This window comes from Notolabrus celidotus, chromosome 16, assembly GCF_009762535.1.
Source record: "Notolabrus celidotus isolate fNotCel1 chromosome 16, fNotCel1.pri, whole genome shotgun sequence".
Classification (NCBI taxonomy): Eukaryota; Metazoa; Chordata; class Actinopteri; order Labriformes; family Labridae; genus Notolabrus; species Notolabrus celidotus.
In genome coordinates, this window is record NC_048287.1 from 23,854,972 (window position 1) to 23,874,051 (window position 19,080).

General features: G+C 39.7%; 1 protein-coding gene across 1 annotated transcript in view; it reads right to left on the reverse strand.

Annotated features, from left to right (window-relative positions):
• Positions 1-799: 799 nt before the first annotated feature.
• angpt1 (angiopoietin 1) overlaps positions 800-19,080 on the reverse strand; it is a 67,047-nt gene continuing 48,766 nt past the window's right edge. The window contains exons 8-9 of the mRNA XM_034705314.1: positions 6,712-6,842; positions 800-1,525 (exon numbers count right to left, since the gene is read on the reverse strand). Coding sequence (XP_034561205.1) covers positions 1,362-1,525; positions 6,712-6,842 — 295 coding nt within the window. The 3' untranslated portion in view covers positions 800-1,361. The remainder of the gene's footprint in view (positions 1,526-6,711; positions 6,843-19,080) is intronic.

Consider the following 19,080-nt stretch of genomic DNA (forward strand, 5'->3'; position numbering starts at 1 on the left):
ATGCAGAAAACAATACAATTTGGTGCAAAAGGCTGAAAATGCACTGCAAAAAAATATGTTACAAAGTCAGAAACGCAAAAACCCTGAAAAACAAATGCAACAGAACATTGCTGCAAACCAAGCCAGCAATGTTGAAGGACTCCAGACCTATAAGTAGTGCATGTTTTGGATTTTTGAGTGCATTTTTGAATTTGCAAACTTTCTTAATTTGCAGCCAGTATCTGCTTTTCCAGCACGTTTGCCCTTGTTGGCGTTCTCCCGCTTAATATAAGCATTTACATCTTTGTGAACATGGAAGGACATTGATGCAGTACGTGATCACTGTAATTACGCCCTACCCATTTCAGGCACATGCCCCCCCCCCCCCCCCCCCCCCCCCCCCAACAAAGAACTGTAACTGTTTGGTAACACTAATTGTGTCTGTATTAATATCTTTGTTTTTCATATTCTGCAGAAGTAAGGTGATCACTCAAAGTATAGACCTTGGCAGGTTTTTGCTGTTTCTCAGCCAATACGAAAGGCGAAAAAAAGACTTCAGTCCAAAATCTAATCCAATAACAACCTCACATTTTGAACTCTAAAAATAATCACACTGTCAAGACAGCCCGTGTGTAATTGCCACCAGATACTTCAAATGACCCTTAAAGAATTACAAATCACTTCAATTGCAAGGTCACTTTAAACTGAGAGTGTTGAAACATAATGCAGACAAATTCAGTACACGCTGTACAGTACAAAAGACACTTTCATCATACTGTGGATATACAGTTAGCATAATAAAAATTATAGTAGAAACACATTTAATACAATCAGATTATTTATTATGGGCTGCATTCTGGGAGCAACATTTCAGTAAAAAAAAAAAGTCTCCTGTTCCAGAGAAGTTCTGTCCTGCAGTTTCAGAGTCAGTGCACCTCTTTGATCGCTGCTGAGAGCTCAAGTTCTCCGTACTTTCACGACACAGTTCCCCAGAAAAATGGAAATTGGGGTTACAAGCCGGCAAATAGCAAGCTTAAAAATCCAGGCGTGAGAAAAGGCAACTGAATGCATTCTCCCTCAAACAAGTTGAAGTTTATAAATGTGCCTTGGGACAGAATCCTGTCATTGCTCCGTCTCCCCACCCCGTCCCCCCTCCTCCTGCATGAGTGTTTGTCAGTCTATGGAGGGGAAAGGTTATAATGCAGCAGCAGCAGCAGCGGTACAGTTGCTCTGGGGAAGAAGCACGTTGAACAAAATGATTTATAGGACGACTCCCATGGCCAGCGAATTGAGATGAGACACGAGGATAAAATGGGAAGCGTCTCTCTAATGTGCTACATACATAGCACTTTAGATGCTAAAAAGTTCACGAGTTCAAAGGACTAGGAGAAGTCCAAGGGGCGGATCATCATGACGGTGGCTCGTAGCGAGTAGCTGGGACCCTTGAAGTAGTGCCACTTGATACCGTTCAACTTCCCTACGTGTTGTCCTTGGGTGAAGTACATGCCATTGAGGTTGGACGGGCCACAGGCATCAAACCACCAACCTGGGGAAGGAATAAGGACAGAGCAATGTTAAGATTACGAAATTATCATTATAAGATACAGTTAATTAAATTGCATGTCATGTATTGTGATAAAGAAGAACACATAAGGCTTAAGAAGTATTGTAAACTCAGCTTATTTACACGTTTTGTCCTTGGTAAAGGCTAAAAGTTTCCCATGGCCTCTCCAGTAGGGCCATGGCACCGGTTCAGACGCTGCTATCTGCTCAATGTGTCACAGTCATAGGGTTCATTGGCGTGCCAGTACCTGTTGCAGAACACTTTCGATACCTCTTTCTATTTAAAGCAAAGAGAGCGTGTACAGTAGCTCAGGCCCGCTGACAGAACAGTGGGAAACTTTATTCTGCTCCAAAGGTGACACATTGCACAATCCCTTCAAGTTATATCTGGTATTTAGGGAAAAGGTAGATATGCTTAGACTCAGGGAAATGATATTTTATAATGTGAGGCACACATTAGCTATTTCTTTTGGAAGTGTTTTTAAATTCCATGGCTTGTTATCAAGGGTTCAAAAGCTTTAGAACTTATATGCTATGCTTATTTCGCTATATTTGTGCCAATGATTAAAAGTACAATCAGTGATGTATTGACCAGAACTTCTATATTTTCTTTTCTTTTCTTCGGCTAATAGGTTACAAGATAACATGTTACAACATGATACTAACCTTTTTTTTACTGAGTGGCAGGACTAAGCATCAAACTGAAATCTAAATAAAGCCCTCCAAAGCAATGCTGTATATTCAGATCTCTGAGATTTCCCAAACATAACTTCTGCTCCATCTTATTTATGTGTCAACTCTCCAATCTGAACTAGTGAGCACACTGATACACTCCGATCTAGAACATATGCAAGGTATGGCATGTGTCAATTTCTCAGCGACACATGGCAGCGCTCCTCTCTTTCCTCCATCAAAATACCACCACCACCACCACTACCACCCCCTGTATGACATTTCATGAGCCCTGTAATCAGGAGCGATCTGCTGCCCTTGTTGCTGGCATGGATCACACATATAAATTTCACATTGATTGCTGCATCATCGTAAAACTCATAGACAGCATAGCATGAAAACTGATCTTTGCGTTTCCACAACAGCATCATATAATTTCAAGATGTTGATGCCAGTGGGAATCAAGTTTGTGAGTTCACTTGGTCCAACTTTTAAGCTGTTTTTTTTAGGGGACATGGAATTCAACAAGATCAATCATGGAGCTTGGGTGCTCTTTAAGAAGGGACATTGTACCTGAGGTCTGTGTAGATGGACCAAAGTTGTGAAAGGTTAAAGCTGTTATACTCAATAATTGTCAGTTAAGAAATAGATCAAACAATTGTGGGCCATTGAAAATAGGTCATTTGAAGTGACGACTTAGCATTCCCCTTTTAGCATGTTTTAGCAGATTGTTTTGGTTTGACAGCCCCCTAAAGTACTGTTCAGTCAGGTCCACTCTCAATAAAAGAATGAATTATTTTCATGCATTGAGTTATATTTGGCGGTATGGCTCTGTTCTAGGAGCTCCCTGCCTTACAGGTGTCTAAGTGAAATGCCAAAGCCTGAGGTGGGGAGAGCACACCTCCCTACTCTTTCAAATTCATACATAAAAAGCCAAGGCACAGAGAGCATCAGCAAAGACCCCCAGCAGTGACATACATATGACACTGGTAAAATCAGACACAGCAGAAAGGAGGAGCTGGGGGGGAGGTGGGTTGACAGTTTAATTAGAAGAAACATTTTGCCTTTCCTGATTGGATGGTAGATGTACCCAGCTGAGCAGTCAGCTAATAGGGTCTGGCATTAAGATAACCTGATGTTCTGTGGGACGAGCTTGACTTCATGGCCTGCCTGAACTAATGCTATGCTCAATGTTGAAATACAGATTCCGATGCAATACTTAAATAGCCTATTGGCCAATGGCAAAAAATGTAAAATGTCAGCTAAAGACATTTGACATGAGTATACTCCTGACTCAATATTGATTGGATGTTACAGATATTGTTGTTGTAAAGCCCGGCTCTGTAGGATTTCTATCCTTGAAACAAGCTGGGCTCTAAAAAACATGAGGTAACAGAAGTGGCAGCTCAGCTCACAGCCCCTTCTGCCCGCATGTGTCTAATGGTCTAATGAAGAGTGTCTAATAAACCCTGACTGTGTTTCACATAAAACTGTATGATTTTGTGTTTTTCAGTTTTTAATTATCTGAATGAAAAAGCCCTTAAATGTGTGTAACACTCTCCACCAGCAAGACATTGTTGTTGTTTGCTAGCGTCAAGATAATTCAGCTAAAATCGGCTCCTCTTTGCAGCCCTAAAACAGTACTTTACTGTAAAATAAACCCAGCCATCATGACTTTTCTACTACAAAACTAAAGATACACAAGTGAGCAAGCAGCATGTTGACATATTGTCAAGTGAAACCACTATAAAAACAAATTTCCCCTCAATTGTTGGTGTAGGCTAAAAAAGAGGTTGAATAAGAGTAAAAATTGGACAAGGACTCGTTAGTTCTGCTTGAGATGAAAATAAACAAGTTTCCGATGCCAACTTGTCAGCTCCTTTCTGTCGCCCCCCCAGTGGACCAGAAAGACATGTATGTAATTTTAACTGTGAAACTCAATGTGTGTAAGCCACTTGTTTAGGAAAAAGTCTTCTCAATTTGGAAACAGTTGCCACCACTAGCAGGTTGTAAAATTCTGTTGTTGATACTATTAAGTGATGATGCGTGCTAGTTGCGCATTTTGAGACCTGCTCCTTTATTTGACTGTGGCAGTGCCTTTCCTCCTCAACCACCAAGCATAGTACAGCATGTGTCCAACTTGCTAAACCCTCCCTTGATGAACCACAGACCACACAACCGCCGGCAATCGTATACATGAAGCACACACAGCAGCTATCTCTCTGGATTTACGATCAGTGTATTCTTTATTTCCACGCCAGAGGTTTTTACTCCACTTGTAAAAACAGCAGGGATGTCTTCATTTTGAAAAAGCTTCAGCTAGTGCAGTTTGTTTTCATGATTGAGGAATCCCTCCTTCCTCCCACAGTCAGTGTCTTATCCCTACTGTATGTTCCGTTGCTGGGTAAATATATACATTACAGGATGTGTGGGTCCTCCTCTTTATCCTTAACACAGCATGATAAAGTTTCCCTCATAAATGTAGCAGAGAAGTATTTCACTTTTGTATCTTCCAGACACTTACATCATTTGATTTCAGCCGTGCTCTTGTAAATGCAGGGCATAAATCAAATGATATACTGTATATATACTGTCATAGAGCTGGGTTCAGACCAGCTTGACTCAGGCTACATGTTGTCATGCCTTTGCCTTTTTTTTTTTGTGGCTGGCCGTAGGCAGGACATGAATCAAGCAGAGCAGGGGGTGTTGACCAGTGATCAGATGCCAGTTCCCTTTAACCCAAATGCATCCACAGTGACATAAGAGGTAATTCTGATTTCAAATCTGCACTTAGAAATGCTTGATTAGTACCAGGTCAGCAATGGAGCTGCCATGAGGTGACATTGAGGGTCACTGGGCTCCACTTACACAGCAGGAGAAGCAGAGTCATTTTAAATATCTCTGACACTTGGTGCTGCGCCCAGGGAGTTTTACAATGTACTTATTCCCAACCATAGTGCAACTGGGAGGGGATACAGAATATGGCCTAATAGGTGCAGATAGACGCTTAAGTGGCTACGTTAGCCCATTGTACGTCTTGCAAGAGCAGGTTGGGATCATAATGACCTGAACTAATGACTGGGCAACGAACATTGAGCGGTTGGACATAATGCCAATCAGAGAAAGTTCATGTGGTTACATCATGTGAACGTGTTCTCATAAAATGTTTTATTGTATTTTATTTTGTTGTTTCAGTTGCCATATAGACACAAAAGCTAAAAGGGTCAGTCTGTTTATGACATCCTGGGCCTTTTATTGGGTAGTTTACCCTTGATTTCTACAAAACATATTAACATTGTACTCCCCAAGTTAGTGGTTTAGATCTGGGAGCAATTATGCACGGCTGAAATTAATTTTGGCACCACTTTTAATTTCAGCCTGTTTTATAACCAGTTAAAAACTCCTCACAAGGGGCGCTGGTGGCCTAGCAGTCTAAGTGCCCCATGTATAGAGGCTACAGTCCTTGTCGCAGAGGTCACCGGTTCGATTCCCGGCCAGTCGGCCATTTACTGCATGTCTTCCCCTACTCTCTACTCCCCACATTTCCTGTCTCTCTTCAACTGTCCTGTCATTAAAGGCTAAAATGTCCAAAAACATAACTTTGAAAAAAAATTATAATAAAAACTCCTCACAGGAGCTCAACAGTGGATTTGATAACTATTTTTATGTTTAAGTTGTCATTTTCTAAGAGGAACAGTCTGAGAATATTTCCCAACACTGCAGAAACCTAAATTGACTTGACCCCTTTTAGCTCCTTTCAGCCCATTGTTTTGTTTTAAAGCCTGAAACTACACTGTTCTCTAAACAGAGTTGGAATCTTTTTACAATGTATAAAAACTCTGAACTGAAACTACAAAGACTTTGTATAAAAGATAGACAAACATATACAAACATATAAAAACATACAGCAAAGCAAAAAACAGTGCAGTACTTAGCAGCTAAAGAGCCAAGTTTAGTGCCCAAAAGGTGGAGGAGACCAAAAACAGAGCTCTCGTTATTTGGATATTAGACTGAGGTTCCTCATGTGATTGTTTGTTGTATGAACTGCATTTTTTTTTTACCATTTAAAAGGTTGTGATACTATTTATTGTAGATTTACAGTTTTGTTGTGCTGCATCCAAAGTGGCTACAAACAGCAGCTTTAACTGTCCTAAAATCTATAACTGTTCATTTACCAATGTCCTGTTTCAATTTTTGCTTATTTTTCCAACAGTAGTTCTGTCTTATGTGGGATTGTCTACTATATGTTTGATTAACTTCATATTTAAAGCTGTTTACATAACATAGCTAAACTATTAGCTAGTTTACCACAAGTCTTATTATCTTGCCGCTCACATTTCTGGATCTGTTACGCTTCAATGTAGCATTCTCTCCTTGTTTTTTGATTATGCCTTGGATTTTTTTAAAGCTACAAAATGAATTCTCAAGCCCAAACAAACAAGAATTATTCTTAAACCAGGGGCAAGACTGGATTGGGTCTCTTTAGGCTGCACTTACCACCAGTTAGCATGAGAGCGCATTTGCACATGCAGTTGTCATTGTCCATGTCCTTGGTGCTGAAATCTGCCCCATGGATTACCAGACTGCTCTGTCTGCCGGCAGTCCCACTGTGACTTTTCAGAAACAGCCTGAAAGACATCAGAAGAGGGAAAAAATGGGGGAGTCAGTATATGGAAACACTTCAGGAGGAGGAAACAGAGAGGAGTGTGGTGGAGTGAGCAGTGCAAGCAATAAAGACGGCAAGGAGACATAACATGCTGCACGAAATGTCTCATGAGAGATATTTATTTTTGTTGTGATTGAGTACATGAAGAACACCTGGAACAACATTAGCAGGGTATAAAAGAAACAATAAAGAAAGAAAGACAGGAAGAGAGAGCATATGAAGAAATTACAGATGGTAAGTGAGAGAATGAGGAGGAAGCATGTAGTGTAAGGAATGTCAGTGAATCACATTTCCATCTGCAGAGCCACAGTACAATATTTTACACAACATCAGCAGACTAAATCATTACACACAAACCCTGCAACAGCTATATACAGTAACACAGCTATATGCAGCCTGCTTAATCTATCATCCATTCGTAGCTGAGAGGAAGAGCAAATCTCAAGTCTGGTATTCAAGTATGTAATACTTCTCCATGTCTTCTTCTGTTTAAGTCGGGCTTCCTGCTGTTTTTTTCTCTCATCCTGATGTAACATTCCTTTAATAAAACCATGCACGCCACTGCTTTTTTCCACTAGTCCATATGTGTTTTATGCATGGTCCTGATTGTCCGTATTTTATGTCTCCAGAGATAAAAGCTGTAGGTAAGAAATAACTACAGAGTACACGCTGGGAAGAGTCTACCAGATCCAAGCTGTGTTATAAAGTAATGGGGGAACCTGTCTACAAAGGGCATCTCTATTTATTTTACACAAGAATATTAAAACATGCAAGGCACATAAAGAAAATATAAAAGCGTGTGCGTGGGGCGTGGGGTCGTAGGAACCAGTTAATGACTAATACGGAAACCACACCCATAAGACATTAAAAAGGTAAAACAAAACCATCAAAGCAACCACGTATCAAAGTTCATGGACAAAATAACTTGGTTAAAAAATTTGGTTAGAAAGCAGGAAAAAAAATCTTAAAAAATAGAAAGAAGTAAGAGATGTTGCCATACTTGGGTCTTACCAACATTTTTACAATGGTTGTAACTTTTCTTGACTTTTATTTCCTGGACTTACAATTTCTGTATTTTTGGTACGCAAACACTGACATGGAGTGTCTCTCTATCATTTAAGAAAGAAGTAACCAAGGGATGTTTGCTCTTCTCATTGGTTATTCAGAGGTGGCCATACCTGGAATATTAAATATTAAACATGTTTGATATGTAGTAAAATAGTCGTATTGACATCACACACTTGAGGATTTTTTAGAAAAAAAAAGTTGGTTATGAAAAGACTTAAAGTAGGCCACGCCCCCCAAAATAGAGGGAGGCAAATCGGGCCCTAAATCTTGCCTAAAACTGGCCAGCTGTTGTAAGTGTACCATAAATGTCTCAAAACCAAGATGGCCGACGGAAAGTCAGAAATGCTATGTAGCTTAGGAAAATCTTGTGAATGCAAATTCAGTAAACCCTTGCAGTTCCAAATTTTGTACCAAGAAGTTACATCTAAGGTAGCTAGATGCATAAAGGTGGAATACTTCCAAAGAAGGAACACCTGGAAGAGCTCTAAGAACTTAAATATTGATTTTGGGTAGCATTTACAAAAAAATGACTGAATATTCTTTTTTTTTTTTTTTAAAGTTATATTTTTGGCCTTTTTTGCCTTTATTTGATACGACAGCTGAAGAGAGACAAAAAATATGGGGAGTAGAGAGAGGGGGAAGACACGCAGGAAATGGTCGACCGGCCGGGAATCGAACCGGCGACCCCTGCAACGAGGACTGTAGCCTCTGTATGTGGGGCGCTTAGACCACTTGGCCACCAGCGCCCCATGACTGAATATTCTTGGTTAAATATATGATACATTCCAAGGTGAAAGCCATGTTGGAAGTGGTCATATTGAGAGGCATAGTTAAGAGTTCATAACAGGTGTACACAAAGTTAAATGGTACAAATGTTTCTACTACACCCTTAATTCTGAAACAGGAACTTCTTTTGACAACTTAATCAAAAACGATGTGTGTTTGAGTAATTCATTACACTATTTTAAGAATTCGAGTCTTCCCATTGCCATTTCATCGCCAAATTCCATGAATTTTCAATCGAGGGGAAGGAACTTTGCAACTATATTCCTCTGGAAACCATGAAAAGATATGCTGCAGGATGCCTTTGCTATACAGTGCAAAGATGCATACATAAAGTGTAACTATAATCAGCTAAACCACTTCAGAGAATAATTTGGAACCACCAACCAATGTTTCACTTAGAATTAGGCTTACTTGCTATATTTTTTGTCCAAGCATGTCTATGGGAATGATAAACTCTCCCTCCCAAGCTGAATTCCTTCCCACACTTAACATACAACTGAAAACTAATAAGTTACTTGGAAGCAGATTCTCTCCTGGGAGAGTCCTATGCTGAACGCATTTGCGGTATGATCAGGGATTTCTCTGACAGTTCCTTCATTTGTGTGACAGCTCCGCTACGATGAAACAGAACACACCTTCCTCTGATCTGCTGCATCACATGCTTTTTTTTTCTCTTTGATTCTTTTAATCTTTGTGTTCTCTCACACTCCCTCACTTTCACTTTCTCCCAGCTGAAGAGATTGCACATTTTGATAGCATGACTGCACTACCAAGCCAATCAGGTCTCTTTTGTTAAATATGGGTCTCTCAGTGGAAGCAATTTCCTGAATACATTTCTCTACAACAGGGGACCATGGGCGTGTCGTGAACCATGCACCCCAGTTTGAGTTTTCCGATGAGAAAGTAACAAATGCAAGAACAATACTTTTTGCTTCTCAGGAGATGTTACGCACCTCCAGCCTCGCAGAGCTCCAAGCTGAGAGGCATCAGGTTGAACACCTCAAATTAGAGACATGTGGACTCCCCAGGAAGGAAAGTCCTGTAACGTGACGGACTTCTGTATTTGGACAGCTGTGTAAATGGAGTGCAGGTCACAGTGGGGAAATAATGGTGCCACTAAACCAATATGTGTAATCCTGCCATGTAAAGGTGAGTCATGTATCTAATAAGAGGTACCAAGTGACCAGTGGACATGGTAGGTTTGCATAAGATCCTCTGAGTGCATCATGAGCTCTTGCATGTGTATAAAGGAAAGGGTTCTTGTGAGTGGTTCAAGACCAGTGAACACCAACTTTGGCTGATTTGAATGTTGATTTCTATTCAAAAGAGGGATTATTCCTAATGCCCAAGACAAGTTTGATCCTTTTTTTCAACCAGCAACTTCCACTTGTAACTAAAAGACAAGATTTTTACACAGTTTTGATGACATATTAATTTAAGGTTGAAAGCAAGTTTGTGTTAACTTTGGCACCCCTCTGGACAAAGCACTACCGGGTAATTTTGCACTGATAGGTGAAATGTTATTGACAAAAAATGTTAGCTAGTGTACATTGTGGGATCCTATTTCACTCCCTTCCCCCAAACCCCCCCCATCACTTACTTTAACTCTGCCTGTCCCGATGAAAGTTACTAACCATAGACCTATCTGGAGTCCCTGAGCTCCCTCATAGGTCCCTCTGAGCTGCCGTAGGCATCCTCCTGCTGTTGACGTTCTGGACTCCAGCTGATAAGGACGTGCTGGACTCCAGCAGCAACAGCTTCCACTACTCGTCTCATCACTATCACCTCTCTCTTTTACTCCCCTCTATCCCTCTTTCAAGACCCAACTCAGTCGAGGCATGATGGCTGTCTAACATGAGTCTGGTTCTACCTGAGGTTTCTGCCTGTTAAAAGGAAGTTTTTCCTCGCCACTGTAATTAGCTAAATACTGCGATGTACAATGCTCATGATGGATTAAGGTGGGGTCAGACTGAGTCTTATCCTGCCTTGAAGTTGGGTCTCTGTTCATAATTTTACATAGAGTGGTCTAGACCTCCTATTAGGGCTGTCAAAATTGCTCCAAAATGACAATCGAATATTCGCTCTAAAAAAAAAACATAGGTTCGAACCATTGGAATATCTATATTTGCGCATTCTGTCAATAATAGGTGGACAAACTAATACAAGGGGATTTCAGATTTAACATGGCTAAAACATACCTACACATTACAAAACAAGTAAATGACCTAATGGTCTATACCGTAACACTTTTAAGACTGTAGATATCTCGCTCGCTCGCTAGCCCCCCTCCCCTCTCTGTGCGTAATGCGCTGAGTTAGTGCTGAACAAGACTTGTGCGAGCAATTAAAGGTCCCGACTCTTGCCCCTAATATAGGCAGGCTTCATTCAGTGATTCAAGCAAATATTAACATTAACTGAAGTTAAAGTTAAAAACAAAAAAGTAGTTACATTCTTGGCGCTTGTATAGAAAAAGAGAGGAAAAACTGCATTTTATCCCAGTGTCACTGATTGTCTGGCTCTTTTAGTCCACTGTCAATGTAGGGTCTTAGGCCGTACAGGTTATTTGCCAAAAACACAAGACAGTCCACATGTGAAGAGGCCCGATCTCTTTTTATTCACTATGTTCCCAGCGGAGAAAAAGACACGTTCAGAGCGCACTGAGGATCAGGGGACGGAAAGATTTCTCTCTGCCATCTGCTTCACGCTGTGCATGTGTGACTCCTGTGACCTGTCCCTGACCCGTCATGCAGTGTGCCCACTCGCAAAGCAGCCGCTGATGTGTTTTTTTTCCACAGTCGAATATTAATTTTCACAATCGAATCTCCGTTTTTTTTTATATTTGAATATATATTCGAATTTAGAATATTCGTTGACAGCCCTACTTCCTATGTTTGTAAAAGTCTTCAGATAACGTTTGTTGTGATTTGGCCCTATACAAATAAAGATTGATTGATTGATTGATTGATTGATTGATTGATTGATTGATTGATTAACATTGATTATGTTAAAAGCTCCTGTGAGGAACTTGCAGTCTATGTTGGTTTTGGCGCCCCCTCTGGACAAAGCAGCTCTTATCTCTTTACCAATAATGTCTTGTACACGTTTCAGGGTATTTCCTGACTGGTTTTATATAAAAGTCAAACGTATCAAATAAACTCTGTAAATGAAAGCTAGTTAAGTAAATGACTTTTCTGGCACCTTCTAGTACTGGTCAAAAGCTTGAAATACTAAGTTAAAGATGTTATTGATTTTGTTCATGATGATCTAGGGACACAAAGACTTGCTAACATAGTTCATCTAAAAAATAACTATAGGAATGTATTTTTAAATTAGCAGAGGATTAAATATATCAGTATTGCCCAACCCAGTACAATTTGGTCTACACATAGATGACCAGTTAACATCTTCACACACTCTTTCAATCAGTGTTGAAACTCTAAACACCATTGTCCATACTTGTTTTTAATGAAGAAAATGCACACTACATCCTGTTTCTCACAAGCTGTTGTATTACGTGTTGCCTACAAAGCGACAGATGTCTTTAGAGAGGTTTTCCAGTTAACAGTAACTCACATCCTGCTTCACTTACGGGTAGCATGACTTCTATCTGCTAATTCCTGATTTGGAGAATAAAACATGCAGTGTCAAGGAAGAGGTCTGCTCGTGCTCTGATGAAGAACAGACTTCGCTGCACAGTAACTCTCCACCCTCCAGGGCTCTTACCAGGTCTGCTGCGCTGACGAACCATCCAAAGCACATCATCAGGAGGGATTTACAGGATGACACTTTGACAGACGGCTTAAAAAAGTCTGCGGCTTTGTTTACCACATGAGCCACATATTTACACACAGACAGTTCAAAACTTGACTGACGTGTGCACTCTCCCTGTTAGGATCCTTCCAAATGCTAAGTGGGGTAATCCAAAAATGGTTCAAGTAACCGACTTGCTTTTCCTGAGGCCTGCCTCTTAGATTTTTAGAAGAAACAGATGCACACAGAGATGGCGTCTACTAATTGTGTTAATGAAATGTATCAGGGAACAGACATCTGCTCATCAGCTAGGTCAGGGATTTAACTGGTAAAGCGTGCTAATCTGATTGTTCCCTTAAGAGAAACTTAGTAATGTGATTGGTCAAGGCTCATTAGTAAACACAATATTGGGCTGCGAGAGGGATCATTGTACTCAATGACATGTCTGGGGAGGGGTGTTGGTGTCCAGCCATCTAATTCCACTAATATCCACTGGGAACGCTTGGCTTGTTTTTGATCTTCAATACATTTGGAAAGTCAAAGCAGTAAAAGTGCTTCTCCATTTGCCAACAGTGGTATCACATAAGCCTGAGAGTGTTTGGTTTCGCTAAAAGTGAGGAAAATTTAAATTCAGTTTGAGTTTGACAAAGAAAAGGCCTGTCTTCAAATCAACTGTTTCCAATTCAATTAGAATAATACACTTAATCTGCCTCAGCAGACAGTCACACCCATTTTAAACTGTTGCTGTTATGCTTATCCTCAGGGCATTTGTCCTTTCAGGGTTTTCTATTTGGACCCAATCCTGTTTAATTTCAAATGGCAATTACTCAATGTTATTAAACATCCACACATACTGTATTGGGTGAGCTAGAAGTGTCTCAGATGAAGAAGGATCAAAGCTTTGGAAAACAAAACCAGTAGTATCCATATGACCAAATACCACTGGGGGAAAGTGAAGTGTATTTGGGTCAACCCATAGTCCCAAAGTGTGTATGAAACATGGGAGTAGTCAAGCAACCAACACAGAAGTGAAGAGACGTTGTGAAGCCCAATGATGGCAGTCATCATATTGGAAATGCTAACTCAAACTAACTTTTGATCAACCTGGATTCAGGCAAAGAGGTAGAAATGAGGAGGGCATTCAGCCTCCTGGAAAACAGCCACCCAACGCTCTGGTGTTAGCTTGCCCCTAATTATGCAAATGTCTAAAGCCCTGAGAAAATCAAAGCAGATAAATCAACAGATACGACAAGATTTATCCAAAGGTTGTTTTTTTTAGCTAGGTCGTTAACATGTTTCCCTCTGTTGTAAAATTAGCATTTAATATGGGATCTAAAGGGGACTGCTTGGCTTCAGCCTCAGGTGGACACTCAAGGAACTGCAGCTTTTGCACTTTGCATTGGCTTAGTTTTTTTTAACTCCTGGGGCTGCCATTCGGGTTAAATAACGTCCTAAGGGTCTGCTGTAAGTTTTGTTTCATTTATGTTGAGCCTACACTCTAAAGTATTATTGTTGCAGACTTTGTCTTTGGGAAATGATTTTAGCAGGGTCAGGTTAGACATCAGGGAAGCCTAATGGAGCTCAAATGGCAATGGAGGCATTACACTTTATAACTAATAGAGCTTTCTAAGCTAATGTGTCTTAAACCAGGGCAAATTCAAGTCTCTTTTCCAAGAGTGCCCAAGTGTCCAGGTTTATGACGAGCAGTGAGCATCCATAAATACAGGTTAATCATAAATTAAAAGACATAGAATAACAAGTAAAAAGAGCAAATGTTTGTCATACTTCTTCATGTTCCAACATATTTACTGACATTACAAAATTTTTAGCGTTGAAGTTTTTGATTTAAAAAGATTGGTTTTAAAAAATTATAATTTGGAGGGCATTTTTGCCTTTAATAGATAGGACAGCTAAAGAGAGACAGGAAATGTGGGGAGCAGAGAGTGGGGGAGCACATGCAGTAAATGGTTGAGGCTGGAATTAAACCTACGACCTCTGCAACAAGGGCTACAGCCTCTGTATTTGGGGCGCACACTTAGACCGCTAGGCCAACGACGCCCGATTTAAAAAATAACTTGGAAATGCCCATGAGCTAATTCAATAACTCATGCATACATAAATAAGCCTTCAATCTGTAGAAATGTGTCTGATTGAAAAAGCAGAGATGATCAAATGTGTCCCTTTGTCCCCACACACAGCAGAGATGTGTTAGATCAGCAGTCTGGGGCTGGCTTCAGGCCCTGGATCTGTTAATAATGTCGCCTGTTTGCAGTCTTACTTAAATCTGACACTTCCCATTTCACATCACACTGTGTGACATTAAACAGAGGATATGGCTGTCATACAATAACTTTATGAAAGAAACTCCCTGGAGGAGTTAGGGGAAAAGCACTAAACCAAAGTGTCTAATGGAATGTATGTAACTGTGTGCAAAGTTCAAGTGACTCTTTGAAGAATACAACAGCAATAAAACACTGAAGTGGTGTAAACGGTCACTATAATGTTCACAAAATGTTTCTTGAGGCTATCCTGAAAGTGGCTGCAGCACTTCTTAAAATAAATGTCACTTTTCATCTCTTGACTGACACACCAAAGCTTGGTCTGCTTGTTTTCTTTCATCTTCCACATGAAGGGCGACAACCTATTCAGCGCGTGCTGTTGCACACCTGGCAGTCATTAGCTTCCTGAACTGCAGTCTGATTGGCCCGTTGCAGAGGTTAATCACCTTGACCAATGGTTCGCTTCCTACTGCAAAGTCTGCAGAGGTGTCTGGCTAACTAAGACCTTCTTGGCTGGTCTCTTTTGCCACTGGGTGTCATATGGCTCCATAGCGACAGTACACTGATGGGAACATTATGTGCAGATGGATATGGGTAAGCTATAGTGCCTATAGATTTTCTTAATGTCCTTTGTAGTAAATGGTACAGTCATCTGCTTAATAATTTCTATTTACAGATTTTAAATAAATGTGTAGAATCTGAACCCGGGGTCTGGATTTTTTTAATCTATTATTTAGTGTATGCAGGAAAAACTGTCCAAGTGGAGAGCAAAAGCAGGTAGTGCACACACCAATGATATGTCAGCTCCCATCGGTGGTAATCTGATGAGGATTTATTTACGTCTTTAGACAGATGTCTTAATGCAAGTGCAGCTAATATCCATTTAGAACCAAAAATGTCAACTTGACATCCAAGTCTGCTTGATGCTGTGTCGCATAAACCAATCAGCATTTTGATTTCTGAACAACCTAGATCAGTCAGACCCCCATTCAAAAATATTTAAATGTCTTTTTCTCCTCTTGAGGATAAACTGAGAGAACGTAGCATTTTTACTTTTTACTACTCTTTATCATGATGTTTTTCCTGTAAACTTATGACCCCTTATTCGGAAGTGAATCACAAGATAATAGATTTCTCTGTAGGTGCTCATGCCACTGCAGTAGCCAAATTGTGGCATTGATGTCTGCATGAAGTCCTTTCAATGCCAACCTCTACCTCAACGATAATCTCTTGGCGCATAGATGAGTTAGTAGATTGGATACCATTAATCAGTTTGGAGCTCTATTAACTTCCCAGCTAACCTCAGTTTGGCTAACACTGTCTTTTAGTTTAGCATTTCTGGACACTTTGCTATCTATGTTTCACAACTGGCAGTGTACAAACATAAACATGCGATATACCAATTTCACTTGAGTGTATTCCAGGTATGTTACCTCAAACTTTGATCTTATACATTTTCAGAGATTGTCTTGTCAATAGAGGACAATTGACAACCAGGAAAGATAGGTTTTACTTATATGATAGAAATCTGCATGTTAGTCTTAGTTTTGATGATAGGATCATTGGGGATTATGTTTTTGGGACACTTCTCTTTGAAAACGTCTGCCCATTTAACCACGAAAATTCATTCTTGACTTGGACATCGAGCACAACGTTTTGTCTTTCTGTTTCCCAGCTTTCAATCATTTTGCAGATTTCGTCTGCAGATTACATTTCTTAGGTTACGATGGATGAATCTGTTGATATCTGAATTCAATATAAAATCTCTTTCTCCATGCCTACTGAGCAGACCTTATCCTCCGATGAATACCGTGTAATCTGGTTAAAAGCTTTGGAAAGAGCTGCTAGTTGGACCTTGGGTTGGAATTGTTTGCGAGTTATGACTAATTTGTTTCGTTTTCATTCCAAACTTTTAGATTTCCTGCAGTTGAAATCGAGATGGCAGCACAATCACCAAGACATATTCCCAGTTCACAGCTTTGTAAAAGATAACGTTTAAATCTACAACAGGTTGTTTGTTTCCAACAAATCCTATTGTGGATCCTAGTTTTCTGTCCAGTAAGTGTGTTTGAGTCTTTAGCTTTGATGATTCATGTCTGTATCATTTGAAACTGTGGAACACTAGGCTTCCAGGGATGAGGTTCAAGACATAACTCAAGATATCTAAGATTATCTTGGTTTAATTCTTGGAAACAGAAGGTCAGAATGTTTTAAAGGCCAAAGCTTCACCAGTGCCTCTCATGAAGAGAATCTTAAAAAAGATCTTTCCACGGGGAAATCGGTCCATTAGCATAAAGAGAAATGACTGGCTTTAAGAACTTGGCTGAATGAACAAGAATGAATATTGAATAAAGATGTAATGGCTTGTACTAAAAACATGTTTTTTTTTAACAGCTCAAAGGCTTTGAAAGTATGAAAACACTTCTCCTCATAAGCCTCAACATGTGTCTGTGCATATAATTAACTGCTGTAACCTCAGAAAACTTTGGAAATGACGATTATCTGAGTGTGCTTCAGTACATTCTTGTGTGCATGTTAGTACTTTATGGTACATTAAAAATACTTACTGACCATGTCTAGTAGAGCATAAAATCTATACTTTTAACCTTACAAAAAGCACATTATTAATCACAGTCAGACTACTGGTATCTGTAGCTGAGTACAGCACTATTTCCCAAAACATCTTCAGCAAAACTGAATATGATATTCCAAGGGCTGTCAATCAATTCAAATATTTAATCACAATTAATAGCATGAATAATGTGTGATTCATCACAAATGAATCACCTAGTTTTTATCTGTTCTACAAGTACCTTAAAGGGATATGTTTAACTTTTTAATACTCTTATCAACACTGGAGTAATCTTGAAAAATGTGCTTTCTTTATGCTAATTTGTTGATTATTATGGCAACAATAAAAAAAAAGACAAAAACTGTCCAGATATATTTCAGAATGAAAGTGTTTGTCTGTCCTAAAGCCTCCTCCTTGTTTGGTTTTCTCATCTTCATACAAGTATTTTGGTGAAGTGGTGGCTTTCAAAGGTGAATGAAATATGCAGTCGTAGGATGGGATACCAACTATTTAAGCAGACCCTTGTCCTCACAATATTAATTGGCCTGTAAGCTGTAGCCATCCATTTAGTTATCGCTGTTGAAGTGGGCTTTGAAGCTGAACTTGTCATTCAACCTGAAACTCAAAGTTAAGAAGTTATTTCTACTGAAGGAGGTTTGTTTCTGCTTGCCGTCCACAATGTTACAGCTGCACCGCTTCCTGGTTTATCAAACCTTTGGAGGGGCTGAGGGTCATAATCACAATATTGCCCTAGATATTAGATTTATTCACAGCCTAAATCCAAGTTACCAAAGGTCCAGAATTAACTTAGAACAGTCTACTAAGTATAATGTTCTTCACAAACATTATCAACACGAGAATCAGTCACTGTGTCTTGTTCTCTTCTTTCCTTTCTGTCATGAGACTTTATAACCCCTTTGGTTATAGTCCCAAGTCTGTCACAATATCAACTACTGTTTTATTACCAAGAAATTTACTAAATGCCACTTAAGGTTTCCTACCCCTATGACTCAGTCTGCCATTAAACCATGATTACACACACATTTGCTCAACAGCTCTTATGGGAGGAGGTGGAGGGGGGTTGTCACAGTTAGTAAGCCACATGAGGCTTGCAAATATTCCGTTAGTTTAAATGAAATTTCTTTGAATATAGTGGCCATTAAAACGGTCCGTTTAGTTTTTATTAGAACATTTCTATTGCTGCCCATGTTTGTCAAGTAGGTCTCTATGCAGATGACACTGTTTTATATACTTATATACTTTATAATTATGGAATTTCAACTTCCCAGTTTTTTTAGTACTTTGGTCATTATCAGCTGTCTTTACTGTTTACTAAGACACTTTCTTTTGTTACCCATGACTGTTAGCTACGTCTCTATAAAGACGATACCGACTTATACTTCATAGTTCAGTTCAGTCAGCCTTTGAGGGATAACAACTCTGCCTCAGAGCCCCTCCTTTCTTGTATAGCACATGAAATGTTCGCAATAACACTGTACACCTCAGAATTCTACAAATTCAGATGTTTTTTTCTCGGTCAGAAAACAAAATAACTCGTGGTATTTATTTGGTGCAAAGCCTTCATCAAACTGTCAAACATACCGTGTTTAGGAAAATTGAACAAAGCCACCTACAGTGTAAATTGAAAAGAAAAAAACCTCTGTTATTTCAAGTATCATCAATCATCAGTGTTTATCTTTCTGACACTATTTAAATATGCTGGCATTGTGTGTGATTCAAATTAG